This window comes from Parambassis ranga, chromosome 4 (assembly GCF_900634625.1).
Source record: "Parambassis ranga chromosome 4, fParRan2.1, whole genome shotgun sequence".
In the NCBI taxonomy this organism is placed as follows: domain Eukaryota; kingdom Metazoa; phylum Chordata; class Actinopteri; family Ambassidae; genus Parambassis; species Parambassis ranga.
Window position 1 is genome coordinate 13,777,440 of NC_041025.1, and position 22,147 is coordinate 13,799,586.

General features: G+C 40.1%; 1 protein-coding gene across 1 annotated transcript in view; it reads left to right on the forward strand.

The window, feature by feature from the left end:
- The first annotated feature begins 56 nt into the window (after positions 1–56).
- The window catches only part of kdm4b (lysine (K)-specific demethylase 4B), a 31,671-nt gene continuing 9,580 nt past the window's right edge, over positions 57–22,147 (forward strand). Inside the window, exons 1-14 of the mRNA XM_028403256.1 lie at positions 57–190; positions 2,714–3,166; positions 3,637–3,812; positions 3,956–4,070; positions 4,364–4,557; positions 9,141–9,190; positions 13,300–13,403; positions 14,540–14,677; positions 18,617–18,813; positions 18,927–19,162; positions 19,321–19,526; positions 19,658–19,772; positions 20,792–20,952; positions 21,043–21,247. Of these exons, the coding sequence (XP_028259057.1) occupies positions 2,741–3,166; positions 3,637–3,812; positions 3,956–4,070; positions 4,364–4,557; positions 9,141–9,190; positions 13,300–13,403; positions 14,540–14,677; positions 18,617–18,813; positions 18,927–19,162; positions 19,321–19,526; positions 19,658–19,772; positions 20,792–20,952; positions 21,043–21,247 (2,323 nt within the window). The 5' untranslated portion in view covers positions 57–190; positions 2,714–2,740. The remainder of the gene's footprint in view (positions 191–2,713; positions 3,167–3,636; positions 3,813–3,955; positions 4,071–4,363; positions 4,558–9,140; positions 9,191–13,299; positions 13,404–14,539; positions 14,678–18,616; positions 18,814–18,926; positions 19,163–19,320; positions 19,527–19,657; positions 19,773–20,791; positions 20,953–21,042; positions 21,248–22,147) is intronic.

Sequence of the window (22,147 nt, forward strand, 5' to 3'; positions counted from 1 at the left end):
GGAGATCTTACTAGGAGTTTTGACGTCGACATCCTTCAACCAATTGCCAGGCACCGTCTGTGAAGTGGGCGTAAATCCTCAGCTGCCTGTGCTAGCTAATGCTAGAAGAAAATCGATTCAGGGAATTTTATCTAACTGAAACCAAACTGATTGACCGAAACAGGAAGGGAACGATAAATTGCTGCAGGAGGTAATGTTTCCCGAACAGGTTTCACTTTATTTAACACAAACGCTGTCTGTTCGTTTAATCGTGCTGTGCGATCTGCTGTCGTCGCGGTGTTTTGTTTTTTCCCTAAATGCAGATATGGAAGTAGCAAGCTAGAAGCTAGCCCGTGTTAGCTCGGACTACCCTGGTGTGAGGGTACGATGAAGTGCAGCCCTTTAAAAGAGAGTGGGCTGCTTTGCAAATATGTTTAAGAAAAGGGTGACAGTATTTAATGTCCATTCGAATTACGCATCGTCTGCACTATGAAACGCTTCCGCTATGTGTGAATCCCAGATAATATGCTAATTAGTAATGATAGTTGTGCAGGGCTATCGTCTGCTATAGCTACCAGTAATAACCGACACTGAGGTCCGTTGTCTAACCATCACTAAGCGCATGATGTCGAACACTGCAGTTATGCAGTTTTTTTCATTTAAAAACAGCTACTTGCTGCTGTATTGAACTAAGTTTCAGGCCCAGTTGGAGTTAAAGGGTCCTCGTAGGCCCATTTGTGTTGTGGTTTAACAGCTGTGGGTCATGTGGCCTTCCATTTCACCTTTAATTGTGAAAGCAAAACATGCTCAAAATCTTGTAGGTGGATTTGTTTTCAAACAACTGTAATGTAATGTGTTATTTTTGAGAGTATCTTTTTCAGTAACAGAGCAGAAAACTGTTTATGATGAATGATTTTGCTAATGTTATCGATTCAGTTCTACATTGCATCCTGTCATCCTTCTTGTTTTCAAGTACTTGAAAACGGTCGCTTCCTTGTCAGTTGGTTCTTGTGCTGGATGCATCTGATTTGTTAAATTATTATCCTCATTTGCCTGGCTTTGTTGTTGGAACTGAAACCTGCCATTGAACAAATTGAACTGCTGCTAACACTGGACACACTGAAATTGATAGTATATAGGAAGGTTGCATGGAGTGCATATTTAAGCTGTGATATAAATATATATATTGCTTAAGCTATAAATAATTCTTACTATCCAAAATATGTAATTGTCAAATAATTTTCTGGACAATAGTATGTGTGTAACTGTTTAAATTGTCATTATTTGTTACCTTTTTGTGTGGAGAGGAGGGAAGTCTAATGAAGTTTATTGATACAAATACTAGGCTTGTGCAAAATCATATTTTGTGCAATTAATCGTCAGAAAAACTGTCACTGACCATAGTAACTGGATGTTTGTTGTTATTAAAAGAATAAACTCTGACTAGAGAAGCTGCCTCGTGATCTTTATGTATGGACTCCACAGCAAAATGGGAAAACCTTACAACAGCGAAGTCTCCAGCAGATATTGGAAAGAATTCCACTTGGTTTAGTCATTGTGCTCCTTACGACCAAAGTAAGCACTGGAAGAACGTAAAGCAGGTTAATTTGCACAGACATATATTTGAATGTGGAATTGTCCGGTTTGTTTGTTTGTTTTTTCTGCTGCTGTTCTACAGTATGAGTGAAAACATGCACTAGTGTGTGACATATTCCACTCACAGGTTAATTTGACACATTTTTTTTAACTTGAAATAATCACTTATGTGACTTTTCTGAACTTATTTGTCCTGTTTAATTTTAATGTTGATATGCTGCACTCCTCTGTGACCTTAAGATAAGAACACGTCCATTGAGCTGCTTGCTCATCTGGATCATCCTCAGCTATATAAACACATAATATACAGGCATACAGAAAAGCTGTATTTCTGATTAATCAGTTGGTGTTCGCTAAGCAGTTCTTATTGTTGATGCAGCTAGTTTTAAAGCCTGTGCTGTAAGTGTATGTACTTTTGTTTTTTTACTTGGATCTGTTTTGTTTGTAGTTGGGGGTCAATCAGAGTGGCCACTGTATGTAGCATACATTTTGGTTCAGTTCTTAAAGTACAGATTTATTATCCTAACCTCAGATGCCCCTGCCATCTTCCAACCTTACAGTCCTGAACAGCCTTACAAACTGTAATGCCTATCTCAACAACCTTTTTAAATCTACATTTACATCCTAAAAGCACATGCAGGTACTCAAACGGGTATTTGCATAGCCTACTGCAGCCTCCCTTACTTTAAACTTGAGTGTAATTGTGTGGGAAGGCTACAATCAGTAACCTGGGAAAGCTGTGCATTAGGGTAAGGTGAGGCCATTCAAAGCCCCGGCACCAGCTGTTTTTTTTAGATGAGCAGTTTGTTACAAAAATGTTTGCCCAAACTTTTCCTTGTACATCCTCCAACTGGTCTGCTCAGCCCTAAAACCGTGTGAATTCCAGAAAGCCCTTTTTGTCTCATATTGGCAGCTCTACCCATATAAACATCCGGCTGACGCCTGCATACAGTTGGTTGTTGGTTGGTCTAAAGCAATTTCCCCATTGTGGGACAAATAAAGGGTTTCTTAATCTTAAAACTAAAGGTCTGTATTCAAATGTAGTTGCAGTAAATGATGAAATAATTAGAAAATATTGTGTTATGTATAAAGTTACTGTGTGACAGCCTCCCCTGACTGCCCATTCTCTCCATTTCAGGTTTACCTGCAACCCTTGAATGACCAAATGGCTACTGACATGCCCATGGACACCGTGTCGGATCATCACCCTGCCCCACCTTCACCCCCGGATCCTGTAACAGCTACTCCCCCTGCCGTCAGCTCCATTGCAGTCCAAGACCAAATCTCCACCCAGGAGCCAGCAATAGCTGAACCCCCTGATGCAGCAGTGACCTCAGTGGAAGATAAAGCTCCAACTCTTGCTCCAGATCTCACCCCAGTGCAGCATAATAACCCAGATGTGGCCCCAGAGCATGTTCCAGGGTCTGAAACACTTCCAGCTCCTACGCTGCCACCAGTACCTCCAGCCTCCTCCAAGAACCCTAGCTGCAAGATCATGACTTTCCGGCCCACCGTGGAGGAGTTCAAAGACTTTGCCAAATACATTGTCTACATGGAGAGTCAAGGAGCTCATCGTGCTGGCCTGGCAAAGGTGAGAACATACATATGCTGTACGCACATACATTCATTAAGTCAATTACTAGACCAAGGTAATAGTTATGAAATGGTCCTAGTGGTACATTTCAAGTCTCTTCAACACATCTCTACTGATTTTAGGAGTACAGTGGTACCGTGGTTTGCAAGCATAATTCATTCTTTAAACTTGCCTTTAATCCAAAACACTTGTATATCGAAGCAAATTTCCCACATAATAAATGAGGCCAATCATCAGCAAATTTGATGATGCAATTGGAACCATGTGCAGGCCTAGAGTCATGGGTGAAAAGGGAATAGAGGAATGGGCTCAGCACACAGCCCTGTGGTACACCTGTGTTTAGTATATGTATATATTCTCCTAAGACTTATACCTTCCCAGAATAGGTACATAGAATAGGTGCTGAAGCTCTCAGTTTGAATTTTAGCTTACAGTATGAAATGTTAACCATTCTTTTCTTGTACCAGGTAATTCCCCCAGAGGGCTGGAAGCCGCGCAAGTCCTATGACACCATTGAAGACATGGTGATCCCTGCTCCTATAACACAGGTGGTGACTGGTCAGTCTGGTTTATTCACGCAATACAATATTCAGAAAAAATCAATGACTGTGGGCGAGTATCGCAAGCTGGCCAACAGTAAGAAGTAAGTTAACCACAAATTTTCTCTTTTTTTGGTCACTGTTAAAAATTATAATATATTATATTACTCCTGAAGAAAAGATTTATTACACATTTAAAAGTTTGTGTGTCTACAACAGAAGCTAATGAATGTGTTATTGTTTTCAGGTATTGCACACCACGACACAAAGACTTTGATGACTTGGAGAGGAAGTACTGGAAGAACCTGACATTTGTGTCGCCCATTTATGGTGCCGATGTTAGCGGCTCCATCTATGATGAAGTGAGTGTTGTGTATTTTAATCATCATTCTGTCACTTTTGGCATATACATAGCTCATTATTTTAATTGTTTTCAATGACAGACCTTAAATAGACATTTTTCTGCAATGTTTATGATTATTATCATTATTATTAATATTACTGCTGCCTTAGGATGTGCAGTGAATGAGATATTACAGTGAAAATCAGATGAGCGCATATTAGTTTCACTACAGCACCATCTTGTGGTCATTGATAGACATTGAGGACGTAGTACACTGTACATGTTAATCATATCAAATGTTATCCTGTCCAGAACGTTCATGAATGGAACATCGGTCATCTCAACACGCTGTTAGACATGGTAGAGCAGGAGTGTGGCATTGTCATTGAGGGAGTCAACACTCCATACCTGTACTTTGGAATGTGGAAGACCACCTTTGCGTGGCACACAGAGGACATGGACCTCTACAGTGTCAACTATCTGCACTTTGGACAGCCTAAGTCCTGGTAAGTGACTTCTTTCTTGCAGCCTTGTGATTTAAAAATGTTATTGATTTAAAGTTGTGGTTGGTATTCATTTGCATTTGCAGTGTGTGTGTGTGTGATTAGACATCGCTTTTTTATGATAAAACTGCACCTTCTATTATTATGAGTTTTTTCTCTGTTTCTTCTTATGGGCAATGATGCAGCAGGTTTGTGATTTTTCCAGTCACAAAATCAATTGCATGTCAGTTGCTGTATGGCAGGCAGTAAAACTTGAGTGCACTGTGGAAATGCCATTAGCTATAAGTTGTTAGCATCCTGATAGCAGTTGATGTTGTACAGTGGCTAACAGCACCATCTAATGTGCTTTACCTCCTGTGTCAGATAGGGCAGCCATTGCGGATCCGGCAAAAGCAACACAACAGTAAAATGTAAAAATCCCAGATGCATGTGTGTTAAGCAGGTGCAGACACATTGAAGGGGATCATTAATGTTCATCCAATCAGTTATGAATTCATTTATTTATATATTTATTTATGCATAGAAGAAAGAACATGGAATAAGTGAAATGAAAAGATATATTTGTGACCAAAGAAATTGATTCTTCTTAGACTTTATAATTTAGCAGTTGTATTTCATTTGAAACAAACTAAACTATTAACTAAGTTTATGAATCACTAAAAGTTGAACAATCCAGTTGAAATCTGTAGGTTAAGAAGATAATTTTATGTGGCTTCATAAATGTCCGTTGCCTATAGCTGCAATGTTTAAGTGAGATAAATAGGACTCAATATCATTAATTGGATTGTGGCATAGCTGCCTTTGTCTGTTCTTTTTCACAGTGTTGGGCCCTATTCTAACCCCTTTTCCAGTCTGTGCATCATTATTACACTTCCCAGTATTTGTTTTTAATCACACACCCCTGGAGGTTTCTGGTTCCTGTAGCTTTTTCTTTACTTATTTTTTTGTGCCACTTGGTTTTCTTTCGTTTGTGTATGTGTTGTCCACCCTTCTTTCCATCCATGTTGTTTCCATCCCTGGCTCTGCAGGAGATAAGCAGAGCAAACCTAACCTTTAGAAATATAGCAGTACCGCACTGTGTGTTTCTCAGCTTTCCTTCTGTATTTTCTCTTGTGCTGTTTCTTTTGCTTGCCCTCCACGTTTACCCATCTTGTGTTAGCCTCCTGGAGCGACATATACTGTTTGTGTGTGTTGCACCACCCCCCTTTCTGCAATGTTTTTTAATTGATATTATCTGTCTTGTTATCCCACCTTTCACAGAGAATAGGTATATTTTTACTACAAAAATGTTTATGAGTGGGTGTGTATATTGAAATTAATCAAGCTGTTATGTTGAGTTGGGTGAGACAGTGGTGGTTCTGCTGTGTTTATATAGCACAGGTCTGTGCATTGATTATATTATCATGATAGCTTAGATTTCACATTTTCATATTTAGAGGAAAAATTCAACAGATTTTAAAATTATTACCAAGAGTTGTGAGAAGTGTACCAGTTGTTTTTAGAAATTATATTACTTTTCTTAGTTTAGTTGATGGTCTGTATTGTATTCTCTTTTGCTCACTTCTCTCATTGAATTTTCATGCTTACCTACATCTCACTCATGAGCTCACACCAAGCTCCTACACCTCCTTTTTTGTTTTTAGAAACAAAATATTTTTCACTTTCATACTGTGTGTGGTGGGGTAATTACAGGCTATTGAACAGATCATGCTCCTTTAAAACACACACACGCACTCTTTGTCTTTATCCCCTCTCATAGTGCAGTCGTTTGTGAAATTAACTCCATTCCCCCTGCAACTCTGCTCTCGTCAAAGTCAGACCCCACCATAACTGCTACATACATGCATACACACATGCATACAAGATGTGTAAATGTTCTTAGCTGCCTGTTACATTTTTCTTGTCATTATCCCTCCAGCATTCTCTTTTTCCCTGTTTTTAATGCTGAAACCCCCTCAATCACCCTTCTGCCGCAACAGACAACAGTAGATCTGCTGTCAGATAAAAGATTAGCCTTCAAGCATGTTAGGGGAAGGTAGGGGAAGGCTGACGAAAGAGAATTGAAAGGAATATTTTGAAGTGTGGCCCAGCTGCAACTTCCTGGGAAGGGAGAAGGTTATTATGAATCCATCAGTTCTCAGCCTCCTCTGTAGAAATCTCCAGAATCATTTGAAATATGTTCATTTTACACTTTCCAAAGTAGAGAGACGGAAAGCTGAAGATCTGCATATTATTTTGATTGTGACTGCAGTTCTGTTATTGGATGGGGTGTCCTGGGCTTCAACTTGGTGTTGTAATAATTCAAAGCACTGTTATAGAACCTGCACTGCTTGTTTTCAAGTTTTAGGAGCATTCTACTAGTTAATATCTACCTTCTCTGTACTTCTATTGACACAGTAAAGGTATGAAAAAGTGTAAATTGTAAGAATGCCATTTTGGTAGCATGTAATTTTGCAAAACTTGCATCGGTTCTATTGCTGTCAAGGCTCCTTAATCCCAACTGCCTTCAAAGCTGTCCCCCGACAAATAAATCATAGTCTTCCTCTGAGAGGTGTAAAAGTCCAAGTCTTCATTTGCCGTGTGTTGTTTTATTTGTGTGTTTCCCTGCTGCTGGAATGACATACGTGTTGTTGCCATGGTAACTGTGGTCTTGGGAGGGAGGGAATAGGAGGACACACTGATTTGTTTGGTTTGTTGCTGGGATGGAAGGGATCATCTGAGAGACATTCTTTGATGTGAGTGCTCTGAAATTTGTGCACATTTACAACAAAAATGCTTTTTGAAGACAGGTATTATATGTATTGTTTGAAATAATATAGTCCAATAATCTAGTGTTAATTATCTGTACTCCCGTGACTTGGGAAGATCAGTATCAATTTCATCTTCAGTTCAGAGGTGTGTTTGAGATGGTTTTAAGCTACATAATCATAAAATTGCAACTTACAGACTTGCTGTCAAATGTATGCGAGTGTTTATGGTGGTGGTCGCTGAGAAGTTACATAAAAAAGAAATACCTGATGAGTTAAGCTAAGTTGCAGTGAGGAAAATAGGACGGAGAAATGCATATGTTCAGACAAGACTGTACGATATCTGATCATAGTGGCAACCATGAGAATGCCGATTGTTCTTATCCAATGTTTTATGATTATGTCACTGACTTTTGTCTGTGAAAGATAATGGGAAGTCCCTACCGTTAGAACTCATTGCCAATCATGGTCCTCTCTAACCTCTCTAAACAAATCATAGCTGAGGATATTACTTTATATAATTTGATGCTTATTAAGTGTCAGCAAAATGCACAAATTAGTGTGTTCTCACTCATAATGTGTTAATGGTCTAAAAGACATGAAGTGACATTATATCACCTTTTTTTTATAAAGGGAAATATTAACCTAAAATCAACCATATAGAATTTCTTGATTCCCGTTTCCTTAAGGTGTAACATTTTGGTCACAAGTTTGTTGAAGAACCATGTAAATCCACAATAGTAAAACTGGAGGGATCCGTTCTCTCTGAAGGTCTAAGCTTTTGTCTACAGGTGGCAGTGTGGCACCATGTTTTCGCACCTCTGACGAAATGGACTATGTACTTTCTTTGTTTCTTCATGTTTTTTTAGCCTTCCCTCTATTTATGTCTTATGTTCTTACTCATTTGTCCTCTCTCTGGTTAAGTGTTGTTGCCTCTCACCATCTTCTGTCTTAGTTCTTCTTATTTTCTTTTCCTCCTTTTTTCAGACATGGTTGTTTAAGCTGCAGTAATGCAGAGATGTAGGGTTTTCTTTTCTTCCCACAGAGCATAGCCTATGGTCTTCGGAGGGTTAAACAACCCAATGGAAATAAATGCAGTAATAACTCCACAAATTAACAGATTAGAGTTGAGCTCTGTCGACTCCTTCCTACTCTGATTTTTAAATAAACTTGCTTTCTAAATGTAGCGTCTGACATTTGGTGTAATGCCTCTTATATTACAGTGCCTGCTGCATGTATTACCGGTACAAACACTTTGACTTATCTTGTATCTTCTACAGCAACACAGAACCAAGGGCACGGTCATCTGATGGCATAGATATGTGTTAAACAGCAAAGCAGCGATAGAATACCAGCTTGAATAAACATGGCAGCAAACCTAAAGCAACTGCCTCTCCAAGCACAGATCAAAAACTGGCCTAGCAGTAAGGAAATGGTGGTTTGCATGTGCGAAAGACAAGTGAAGGGAGGGAAAGGATAAGTGTATGTCATGGGCAATTTAATTTCTTAAACCGATAAGTGCTGAGGAATAACCCAGCACTCCCCAAACAGTAATATCTGCCGGTCCTGCCCTTCACCAGTCATCTAATCTTTTCCACTACTCTCCCTCTGTTCTACTCCCTTTCATTCTATAACTATATAACTAAGACAATTTATTGTGCACACATTGAAGAGACTAATAAGGTACTGTTGACTATAAATATTAAGATATCTATTAAATTATGCCTCCATGCTATTTGCAAACATTTTAGAATGATTTAAACCTCCTTGATTGTTGCACTAAAAATCAGTGTACCAGCAATAGACCTAACCTATAATATTTTCCCTGTCCATCTGCAGGTATGCTGTCCCACCCGAACATGGCAAGAGGCTGGAGAGGCTGGCACAAGGTGAGTCTTGCACACACTTCCCTGCCTTTCTCTTTCGTTGCACATTAAGTGGAAAAGCTACAGCCTCTGACTGTTGAGCAACCAGCATAAAATTATACATATGCTGCACATAGAACATGTTACTTCAGAAACACACGTGCTGGTCCTTTCTTTAATGTGAGAAAAGAAAGTACGGTAATACAGAACCTCTCTGTGGCTACCCTGCCTTATTTCTTCTAATCACAGCATAGGCAGTGTTTTTATTTTCTTCACTACTCTCAATGAACCACCTTTCTGCTGCGTTTTGTCTGACAAACAATGGTCTTCGCTATAAGCAGAGTAGAAAAAAAAGTCTTTCACATGTATTCGGTAAGTAAGAAACGGTGATATCTCACTTTCCCACTGCATATAAAAACACCAATTTCTTAGTCACCTGGCTGTGCTGAAATTGAGTTTGAGAGAAATAGCAGCTTGAAGCATTTGAAGCATGCATTCAGTTGTGCTAAAAAGATCAGAAGGTTTATAGATGCGGAATTTGGAAAGAAGGACTTGAGGTGAGGCCAGCAGCATTGTCTGTGCTACAGAAGGAATTGGCAAAGACCCACAAAGCCAGTGCAACAGATGTGAACTGTGCACTGATGAATGTTGTTATTGAGGAGCTAGCTTTGGCTGTGTATTGCTCCTTGTCTGCACACGTGTCACACACTTTCAGCTTTTCCAATTTTGACTAAATCTTTAAACTTATGTTTAACAATAACTTAACAATAACTGAGACTACCGAGGAGCAGCACAGAACGCCACAGGAGGTCCTTCCTGCCAGTGGCCATCAGACTGTATAACTCCTCCCCTTTCTGTAGGGAGAAGCGCTAGATAATCATGTCAGGCATCACTGTCATTCCTATATTATGTTTACTTAGCACCTTACATCTCCATATTGTATCCATGTATCATATATTGTGCTCATACCGCGTACTGTACTCTTTTTGGATTATAGTGACACTTATACTCTTATACTCTGTACTTAACTGCATTTATTGTGACTTGATACCTCTGGCACAAGAATTTCCTTCGGGATTAATAAAGTTTTATCTTATCTTATCTTATCTTATCTTAACTTGGAGATCATCCATTCAATATTTGGACACTGCATTCTTTTGGTCCTGCTGTAGCCAGTATTCGCCTCGACATGGGGTTTTGTATCAAATCTAGAGATCTTGTCTACGGTGGATAAATTAGACATAGCAAAGTGAAGCCTTGCCGCCTTTTCTCTGTGATACAACCTGTCTCCTTTCATCCCCCTCCTTCCTTTCTACCACCATGTTCCCCTTGTCTTATTCCTGTTTTGATCACCAAGGATTACTTTAAGTAACTTTACTTAAGCACATTGCTCAGAGTGAGGTAGAATGTGAGGAGAGTTTCGTAATCCAAACTGCTTTGAACAGACACACTGTCCTTGTTGTCAAAAGCTTAATCAGTGATCACCCGTGCATCACCTCTGTTACTCGTCAACCTCCTGTTGTACCCAAATAGCGGCTTATGTATGAAGTCTGACAGGCAAGCAGGCTAAAAAATGGCATTTATCTTATATCATGCTGATGAGCTACATGCGCATGTAACAATGTCACAGCTGGGGCATGAACTACATGTAAATGCAGTGTTTATTTTGACACCTCACATTTGATTTAATTAAGTCTTTTGATCTAAATGTGTACTGTTATAATGTGGAATTAGTTATCAGAACAATCTAATTTTAGTCAGTGAGATGACATTTGAGTTTCATTTTTATAATTTCTCCAAGCATTTTTAGACTATAGCTCTTGCCATATTTTGCATTGTTACTGTGGTTACAGGAATTATTCTCATCTTAATGGAAAGAACTTGGTTTCCAGCTCCCTCTACAGAGACATACCAGTCTTCTTCTCTAGATCAACTTGATGTTATAAATTCCAAACTTTCACTGTTTGTCCCAGTCCTCTAGTGAGAGCATTACTGCAGCCTGTGTGCTCTCCAGTTTTGTTATAATACTGCTAATAGAGACCCTCTCCTTGTGCTTATCTTCACTCATTTACAAACAACAAATCAAGCTGGCATGATGATGCCTTAGTGTGTGCTTTTAAAGTCCATGGTGGCAGTTTGTAATCAGAGATGTGACAGTGCCCTTGACTTTCCAGGAGTCCATTCTTCCTTCCGGCTTGTACCTTCACACTACTGTTGGGTCTGTGCCTAGTTTATCAATGATACTGATAATCCACAGATGCTACAGGTGATTTAGTCAAGACTTTACGACACTAATTGTCTAGTTGTTAGGATTTAGCTGTATAAATGAACGTTTTCTTTCAACGCTTATTGATCATTGTCATAGTCTTAAATCATTTGTCGGTGCACCTGTTTTATTTTAATTCCCGATCATTAATAGAAAGAGACTCGATTTCTTTTACCCTAACCTTCTAATCAGCGTCTAATTAAAATTAAAGCCCTTGGGAAAATCAGAATTAAAAAGAACTGCCGCCATGAAATCTATGTGTTGTTTCAATTTCACAAACCCTGGTGTTCATGTTGACGTTTTTGCTCACCTATGTGGAATGAAGCCATAATTACTGTTATTACATCCATTTGTGCACACTTCCTGACTGACAGGTCAAAATGTGTGCTGCGTGACAGGCGTATTGACAATTTTAGTCACAGTACATAATGAAGGTTTTGTTGTTAATGAAAACCATTCTTAAGTTCTTAGGTGTGAGTAACTGTAAATATTGTACTGTTACTTCAGGTTGATTTTAACTTAGAAGTCCTCCAATGTTATCGCAGTGATTACTGTTTATATAATTACACCTAAATTTTACCCTTTAATGCCTGGGTCATTTTACAAATACTGCAATAGTTAGATGGTAGTGGTAGTATTAGATAAAAAAAATCTTTCCCAATGCTAGCCTTAACACATATTGCATGTACAATGGTGATAATTCTCCATGTCAGTATTCAGCTTTCAGTTAGCCCGATTACAGTTTCTTTCTCTTCCTATTCAAGCAGCTGGAAGTAGGAGGAAAAGCAGTGCCAACGTTTTTTAACAAGCACCCACTGACCTATCAAAACCATCGTCAGCACAGGCAGCAGGTTTATGAGGTCATAAAAAAGACAGGAGGAGGAATGCCAAGTGGGACTGGGACAATGTTCTTGTTACTTGAAATCTCCTCTCTAAACATTTGATACAGTGACCGCCATTGTTGTTTTCACTACTCATCTCTACGTCATTTCAGGCTTTTTGGGTCGGGTGGACAGGAAGGGGTGGGAGTGTTCAGGGTTGGAGGAGGAAACTTAATTTTCAAACTCGAAAGGACAGAATGAAGCCTTTAAGTTAATATTACCCCACGGAGAGCTCAGAGACCCAGCTGCATTTTAATAGGGATTAATACCCTGGCTCTGTCGGCACATTATTCACCTTTATCAGCTCCAACAAGCAGGCAGGCAATGAGAGAGTAGAGTCCCTTTCTCCCTCTTTTGCTTTGTAGGGTGGAACAGAGGCAGAAACAATGCAGTGAGAATGAAGGATGAAATGGGTGCCAATTATACTGTCAGTCACATTAAAGTTTAACTGGGCAGAGACTTAGATGGACCCCCCTTTGAGGTACTGGCGGGCAAGACGGTAAAGAGTGGGAGAGTGAGTGATGGAGGAGAAATTCTTTCTTTTGATTACACAGAGGCCATCTGAGTCTCTCTGTCTCCAATAGCAAAACTGAACCTTTGAGAGAGTTGGAGCTTTGAAAGCCCAAAATGTCAGTTATGTTATGATCTCAAAGCAGCCTGTGTTGTTTAAGGAAGTGGGTTTGTTTTGTAACACAGGCTTTTTGGAAATCGGAGGCATTGGTAAAGAACTTTAGTGTACTTTTGCCTTCAAAATAATAGCAATTGCAATTTCACATTTGCACACAACAGAAGTGGCCTTAAAGACATTAACAATATTACATATGGATACTGATCAATGCTGATCATTCATTGTGTAAACTGAGATTAAAATTACATTTCAACACATGATCACTTTTGTGTTGCCGTTAATATTTTTGTCATGTACTCCATGTTAATCATTCAAAAACTGCCATAAATGACATGTATTCACTGTCACCCCTCTGCAGGCTTCTTCCCCGGCAGCTCCCAAGGCTGTGATGCTTTCCTTCGCCACAAGATGACACTGATATCTCCATCCATCCTGAAGAAGTACGGCATTCCATTTGACAGGGTGAGTGATCGATGCATATATGGCAAGAGAGGTCAATCCTGAAAATGCACATAACTGGGGCCTGTAAATATCTTTGCCCAGGACAAGATTTTACATAAGCTAAAACAGGAAATACTTTGTTTTGAGATGTGAAGTACAATAAAATATTCATCTTAGATTTGAAAGAGAAAAAGAAGTCACATGTTAACCCCTCCTCTTCTTTTAGTTGGTCTTATTTATAATGCAAAAGAGCTGGGCTTGTTTTGAATGACTAAGCTTGTGACGCAAACATCACCACTCGTACAGGCGTACAGTATGAGTAAGATCATCACTGTCAGTGGAAATTAATTGCCATCTTTTTACTTTTCTGTTACCCACATCTTCTTAGTGCAAAATGTCATAATATTGAAGGGAAACAAAACACAGAGGTGGCATCAAACGTTCTCCATACTCGGCACCAGGCTTCCCACCCAACTTATCTCACCCCCCCCCCCCCTCCCCCCAGGACGTCATTATCACAGCGAGCACACTTGAACACCTACAGTATCGTATCTGATTCATGTATAAAAATAAAAATCGTCTTTTCCTCTTGTGTTCTTGCAAGAGGAAAAAGAGATGTTTGATATCTGAACCACTGCCTTTGGTAGAGGAAGTTCATCTCTTGCTTTCAGTCTCTACCCCTGGTTCCCCTCATGCCTGTCACCTTGTCTGGCTTGATGTGTCTCTTGATTGCCAGGATCCAGACTTCTCAAAGAAAAGCTGAGATTCAGACATACCAGTACAGGGCTCGAGTTTTGGGGCAACATGTTAAAAAGAATGCTTGTCCTCACATTTATATACATTTTCAAATAACACGGAGCTCATGGGAAGACACTGAACACCCAGAGCAACATGTCGAGTTGAATGAATTTTGCTGGCAACTTGGAAAAGTTTAGAGAAAAGTTGTGTCTGAGTTGAACTCTGTTTATCCCTAAAACCTTAACGGTAATTGTTGTCTGTATGACAATTCTTTGGCTTACATCAGATAATACTCCCACGATCAGAAAATCAGCTCTCATATATAAAATAGGAATGAATGAATGAAATGAATGAATTGTCAAATGTGTTACAAAATATAAGTTTCAAGTCATTTTCTCTGTTTTTTTTTCTCTCAACAGATAACTCAAAATGAAGGGGAGTTCATGATCACTTTTCCTTATGGCTACCATGCGGGCTTCAACCATGGCTTCAACTGTGCAGAGTCTACAAACTTTGCTACTTTGCGGTGGGTGGATTATGGCAAGATGGCTACCCAGGTAAGACAGAAGGGTGTGTGTGCTGTGTGCTGTGTGAAATCTGGTATGAGTTGCTGACTTTTTAGAAAACACCTAAATTCTGCAGGTGACACTCCACCTAAAGAGATTTTAAACAGTGTGTGGTTCAGATGCAACTTTGCAGCCCCACTGGCGGCTGTTTGCTTCTCTGAAGGGATGAAGTAATAGATCATATCGAAATATAAAAGCAGTGCCTAGTCCTCTGCTGCACACCATCTGTTACCAACACTAACTGTACCCTTGCATGCTTGCACTGCCTCTTTGCCTGTGGGCTGCTAAGCATGAAATTGACAGGGCATGGGTTGGTGGTGGAAGAAAGGCCAACTACAATGTGTTCTTGAAGGAAATCCTCCCCTGTCTCTTTTCTATATATTCCACTTCATTTTCCTGTTCTATCCTCTTCTCTCTTTCTTCTTTGTGTGTGTGTGTGTCATTCTCTCCTGCTTTCTCTCTACTTGGCTGCATGTCAGATTTATGAGGTGCCAGTTTGCAGAAGTACATCTCCCTCCTTTCTCACTCTTTCTCATTTTCGGCCTTCCTACTTTACCCATGTGGCCACTTGTAATTTAAGAACCAGTAGAACAGGCTCCAGTAGTCTTTCCTCCACCAGTGCTCAAGGGAGCATCTCCACCACACTTGTCTCAGTTTGATAAAGAAGAGTGGTCCACTCTGCACTACTAATCCAAGTCGACAAATCGACAACGCAGCAGAGCACAGTCAGAGGAATGTGAAATACAACAGCTCAGCCAATAAGCAAGGCTCCATCTCCTTTCTCTTTTACGTGGGCATTTACCCTCTCTCTGGGTGGTGTGATGGCATAGTGGTTTCAGAGATTGTCCTCTGTCTAGTATTGTATTACTTCAAGTCCAGTAGCAGGCACCCTTTATTATGGACCAAGAAGGTAAGCTCCACTGAGCACAGCAGGAAATGAAAGGCATATGCATAGAGCTTATTTCTGCTCATCATTTAAATAAAGCTGGTGCCAAAAAAAGGAAAGATTTGTCATTATGTTGACTGGAAGTGGATCATTAGGGAAGACATTGAACAGGTTTTAATATTTATTTGTTCTTCCTGTCCACATAATTCTAACTGCAAGAAATAAGATATTGTTTCCGCCTGAGTTCAAAATGGCGTTTATACTCTAGCTTGCCTACACTGGTCACTTGCTTGCAATAATGAAGCCTCCCATTTTCTCTTGGCCTTTTTTCTTAACACCCCCAATCTTTCTCTGCCTTTGGCTCAAGCAGTCATCCGTTAGCTTGTCTGACTGTCTCTTTTCCCTCCTGCGACCCGCCCTCCTTCTACCGAGCCCTGTTCTGTCAGCACCAAACAGGACAGTGAGCGATGGGGCTTGTCATCAAATTTGTCACTAAATTTGTGCTGGGGTGCCAGCACAGGAGAGAGAGAGAGAGAGAGAGAGAGAGTGTACCCATGCTTAACGTTATCGTCAACTTTTCTGGCTATATTTTAGGTGTTAGGCATTCAATTGCCTTTTTAAATAATTCTTAGGTGCAGTGCATCATTCATTGGACTTCTACACTCTTACTTATAAAAGAAAAAATTCTTGTTTTCTACAAACGCCTCCTTCAGAAAGAGTAGTCTTTGTGTCAGCCTAACATGTAAACTTTACTGAGGATATCAAGATTGGTGAAAAATTGATGAATGAATGAATGAATGAATGAATGAATGAAGCTATATGTGTTGCACTGCTATTGCAGATTGTTAATAGTTTGTCTGCCGGGTTCTGTCTTCTGTGCATATGGTGCTCAGTCACACTTAATGCTGCTGTTCCTTCAGGCTTCCAGGTATTTGTTTGTCTAGGAGAGGAGCAGAAATCATTTGTTAGATCCTAAACACAATCTTATCTCTTTTTTATTTATATTTATATTTGTTTCATTTTTTGTTAACCAGCACCATCACACAAACCTAGCAGAACAAAAACAATGAGGTCTAGTGAGGTCACAATGGTCTCAACACGATGAGGTTTTAACTTAGATATTCACTGTAAACAAGGCATACATATAAATCAGATGTTCATTATCACATTAGAAATCTGTGATTTTACTCATATTATTGGTGCTGAAATGGTGAATAGTGGTGTGATAATCACCACACCACCATATTGTAATGAATGCGATAACTGTGATCCACACTCTTCTTGCCACACACTGAGTTTATTGTGTACGGTTTTATCACAGCTGAAACATTGTTGACATTTCCTACAGGAAAGTTAAAGTAACTTGAACCTGGCAGATGCAGCATTACACTGTAAAGAATGTAAACAGCTTTACTGTAACAGTCGCCACATGCAACATTTTCTAATTAGCATTTATGCATTGCTTACTGTTTTCTTTTAAAACCCACGTTTCTGTTTAGCTGCTCAACAGCTGTTGTGAAATGGGGGTGTATGTAAGAAGTGGGAAAGCGAGGAAAATGGGAGCAGTTTAGTTGCTTAAAAAAAGAAAAATGTTTTTTTTCTACAGCATGAATCTTAGTATAAAAACTTGATATTTTTGGAGCAGACAGAAACAGGTAAACATGTTAAGAGTTTTCACAGCATGATAAGCTGCATGACAGGCACTTCTGCTCCCTCTCCTATTTTTGTCCTGGTGAGCTGTCATAAAGAATTTTGGAGAATCTTAACTTTTTCTGCTAATGTGGTCAGGTCAGACAGGTCAGACCCGAGCCTTCTTTTACTAATTATGCTTGACACATTCATCGAGTTTGCAGATCCATAGAGAGTCCCCAGGCTTTTGGTTTTCTGTGGCTCCAACAATCTAGCTTCATTAGGAGCCCAAGTATACTTCAGGGCTCATTGATTGCCTGCCTCAGGGCGAGTTTTTGTTTTCTCAGATCTTGTGCATCTCCAAATGTGTTTCCTCTAATTAAGTTTTTATATGATAATAAAGCGCCACTCGTTCTGGCCCTTGAGGATCGCAGCAATATCCATAACCTCTTAATAGTTTTATAAAAATAAAAAAGAGACTTTTATCCTTTTACGAATGGAAAAAGGCAAAAAAGACTATATTTATCATGTTTTTAGTTTAACTTTTTTATGGCTTGATGCAGTTTTCACTGAAGGTTTCATGATGGTAACAATCACGCTCACTTGCCCCTCTCTGCCCTCCCACACATCCCCTTTGCAACACCCTCCACCCAACACCATATTTTAATGTTTCCGTCTGTCAAGTGGTGTCTAGATGAGATGTAGGCTGGATATTGTTTTGCTGTGGAGGTGTGAGCTGTTGTGTTTCCAGTAATTGAACATAAGGCTCTCAGTGCAACTCTGAAAATAATAGGGCCAGAATGTAATACAGCAAGCAAGGCACAAAAGAAAATATTTTCATCTCGCTCCCTCCCGTTTGTTTGTCCTGATTTTGTTTCTCCATTCCCAAACTTCTTTTTGTTTTCACTGTTGTTATATAGCTGCTCCCTTCTCCAGTCAGCAGAATGATTCATAGACCTGTAATGTCATTATAAAGGTTGGGAGACATTTTGATGTGCAAGTAGTTATCGGATGCAGCTGTCACAGCCATTTACATTTGAGCCACATTTACCAAGTCGTAATTATCTGCAACATTTTACTAACTAACACATTTTGGAGTGATGTTGTTTCACCCTGCAAAGACATTCATTTCTATCTGCAGTAATATGTATCATATTGTTAAAAACATTATAGGTTCTTAAATTATATAACATTTAAGTCAGGAAATGTTTTCCCAAGTCTGTTATATGTTGTTTTACTGCTTGATTGTTCACTGCACCCAAAACAATAATTGTGGTTGAGGCTATGAAAATAGTGAATTCAATGTCTTTGCTTTTTGTTTTGTCTAGAGTTTGCTGCCTTCCTTACTTGCATTGCCTTGCATTTTTTGGTTCTCCATCATAAAGCTAGGTCTTCTTTCTCTGTGTTTTTTCAAGTGTACCTGTCGAAAGGACATGGTGAAGATCTCCATGGATGTGTTTGTGCGCTGCCTGCAGCCCGATCGCTATGAAATGTGGAAGCAGGGCAAAGACATTACAGTGTTGGACCACCTAAAAGCCACAGAGCTCAGCAGCCCTGAGTTAGAGCAATGGAGAGAGCATCGTGTCACCTTCCGGGCGAACCTCCTTCGAAAGTGAGAAGTCAAACTTTACATGTTATTATCCACAACAGTTGCAGTAACAGATTGATCCTCTCAAAATGTTAGCATGTGAAGGTTTCTTAGCTGCTTTTTTTGTGCTACCTCAGGGCCATGCAGAAGATGAAGCAGGTTCGTCGTCTAAAGCTGGAGGAGGTAAAGGTGCTGGCTGAGGAGGGTATTGAGCTGAATGCTGCTGAGTATCAGCGTCAGGTGGAGGAGCGTGAAGCCCAGCGGAGGCAGGAGAGGGAGGAGCGTCTTGCCAGAGAGGCCATGATGACCCTGGAGGCCATGGAGCGTGAGGAGCAGGAAGCTGCCAAAGCAGCTGCTAAAGCAGCTGTTGATGGTGAGGAGAATACAAACAGACTGTGTCTGAATTTGTATATGTTACTTTCAGAGTAACAGAGGAATTCAAAACACAGATAATCACATCCCCCTCTCACCTTTACTCATGAACCATCTTTACTCGTGTGACTTTTGTCTTCTTTTCTTTACTAATAAAAGACACAGAAGCCAAACCGCACATCCTGTCAGATGACAATGAGAAAAAGAAGCATAAAAAGAAGAAGATTCCAAGCATGCAAAATGCCATGACTGGGTTTGAGGAAGCATTCGAGCAGTTTGCTACATCTGGCCTCAAGAATACAGCAACAACCAGCGAGGTCGACACCATCCTAGCAGACAACAAGATGGATGTGAGTGCCACCCAGGTAAGAATAGCTGATCATTAAAGTCAGGTTTTAAGTTTTAAAATGTTGACCAAGTTTACCAAGTAGATGTCTAATTTCTGACATTTAAAATAAATAAACAAAACACATTATATATGAAATTGCTTTATTAGCCATGTTATTCCAAGATGAAAATGCCAGAGGTGAAGAAGAGTCGCCGCCACCCCCTCAGCAAGCCACCCATGCGCTCCCCTCTGTCCATCGTCAAGCAAGAACCAAGTGAGAAAGGTATGATTTTCTTTTTTTGTTTCCAGTCATTAGTCATTTTACCATGGGGAATCTGATAAAACGATGAATAGATACAACTTTTTTAATCATGAGGTAGAAAAGTTCTTTAAAGCTGTTGCCCTAGCAGCCGTCATACACAGAGGCAGTATGTTATCAGTCTTACCTTAGAGACGCTTTAATGGAATTTGGTTCAGACACTGATTTGGACTCAACTAGTGTTGATGGTCAGAGGTCAAGGTGAGGTCACAAGCATATTGTAGGCATTCAGAGGAACATCATAACATATACATATAATTACAACCAAACACTTAAGTAGAGGTACACAACCCTGCTCTGCTGTGCTCAGTATTCATCTCAAGCAGTCTTTCTCTCCATCTGAGTACTTAAAATGAAGAAGATGCCATTTTTTTGTTTTGATTATTGATCTGGGAAAGAAAAACAAGCAGGACTAAATCTCCCCGTGAGGATAATGAAATCAAGATGGCAGGGCTTCTTTTCCCTCCTCTCCGGTCTGTGTTTTTCTTTTCATTTTCTGACTGACACTTATTGATCTGGGGATCATGACTTCCAATTACCTGCTTTCAGTCACTTTAAGTTGGCAGCATGGGACTTGACTCGGGGCCCCGTCCTTCTGAAGGGTGGATGGGGAACAAGGAGAGAGAAAGGGGCGGATGGTGGGAAAATATACAGAGTTAAATGGAAGGCTTGTGAAAAGATCTTTCTGCCTTCTGCCCAGGTCTAACAAATGGTCTGGATCAGTGGCTGCAGGGCTTCACTGCAAAATATTGATCCCTGACCTAGAGCAGCAAATTATTGATGCCTGGGTTGTTTGTGTTCATCAGCCAATAATATCAGAAGAGGCGTTGTTATTGTCTGGGAACCGAATTTACTGTTGTTGTCTCTTCCTTAGCTTTCTCAGTTTTCTCAGTTCTTTCAGAGCATATTTTCACCAATAGACACAATATATGTGCCATGATATGCAGCACAGATTTTAAATCTACTTTATTTTTAACCAACAGAAGTGTCCTCCCCAATGCCTTTGGATAGCGACATGAAGAAACAGGAGCACCTGTGGCAGAATCGCTCTCCCAACTTCCTGGCAGAGAAGGCTTTCAATGCTGCAGTAGCTGCACTCAAACCTTACTGTTCTATCTGTTCACTCTTCTGCCCCTACATAAAGGTAAAACCACACAGTACTGCACAGGTTCTTTTCAGTGACTATAATACTGTAACTGACATCATAAATCTTTGGACATTACAACTTTTTCAGCCTCAGAGTGACTTCTCTGCTGCAAATGATGCTCAGCGTGTTCCTACTCCTCGTCATGGCAATTTGACCCGTCCACTAGTCCCAGAGATGTGCTTTTGCGTTGGTGCAGGAAACACAGAGCCACCACCCACCAACCATCTCATTGGGGAGGATGGAAACAGTCTTCTTATCTGCTGTTCATCTTGTCATATGCAAGTTCATTCCAGTGAGTACAAAACGCCACAGCATATGTTTGTGACAGATGTGTTTTACAAATTAAAAGTGGAAGATGCATCTGCAAACATGCATTAATAGCTACAGACACCCTGTGTGATTCTGTATATGCACACTAGCTCCTTTTTGCTGTGCAGTATTTTTGAATTTATAATGCTTTTTGTTTTAGAAAAGTTGTATTTTCCTCCACTTTTCTCCTGAGCATAGTGTTGTGGGAAAACTAGGAAGCTCAGAAGATGCAGTGCAACAAACTGTGTGATCAGTTCCCCTGTCTCTGCCCTCTTTAAGGCTTTAGGTTTAACTCTTTTTGACCTAGGTTAAACTAGCTAAGATACTAAAGCAACACAAATGTCTCTCTGAAGACACCACTACAAATTTCCCAAACTCTTAATTATCCTGCTTTCTGCACCATGATCACAGGAAAGTTGACTTTTAAGGGCTTATGACTTCTGTGAAGCAATCTGTGAAAGGACAGGAAGCTTCTTGTTATGTTAGAGTGAGTTGTCTTCCGGCCCTAGTTTATGTTGCCATAAATAAAAACCAGTGCCAGTTCTTCTAATATGTAAACCATGTTTTATATGGACAACTTCTTGATATAACAAGCTGAACATACAACCACTTAAATCACAGCATTCACATGTGCACACATGCGTAGTCAGTACAGTAACCCTCTTGGGTTCCTATTATCCCTAAAGCTGGAGTTCACCTTCAAGGCCAGTTCATTAGCCAGCCAGGGATGAGCTGGGCTCAGCTGGGGAAACAGCACTGCTATTGATAAGAGGACATGAAGCAGAAAGAGCTCTTGTCAAAAACGCCAGTTCTGTGCTCCATCCCTTCTCTCTGCATTGTTTTGGAGTGAATAGCTGACAAAAAAATCATTCAAACCTGTCCA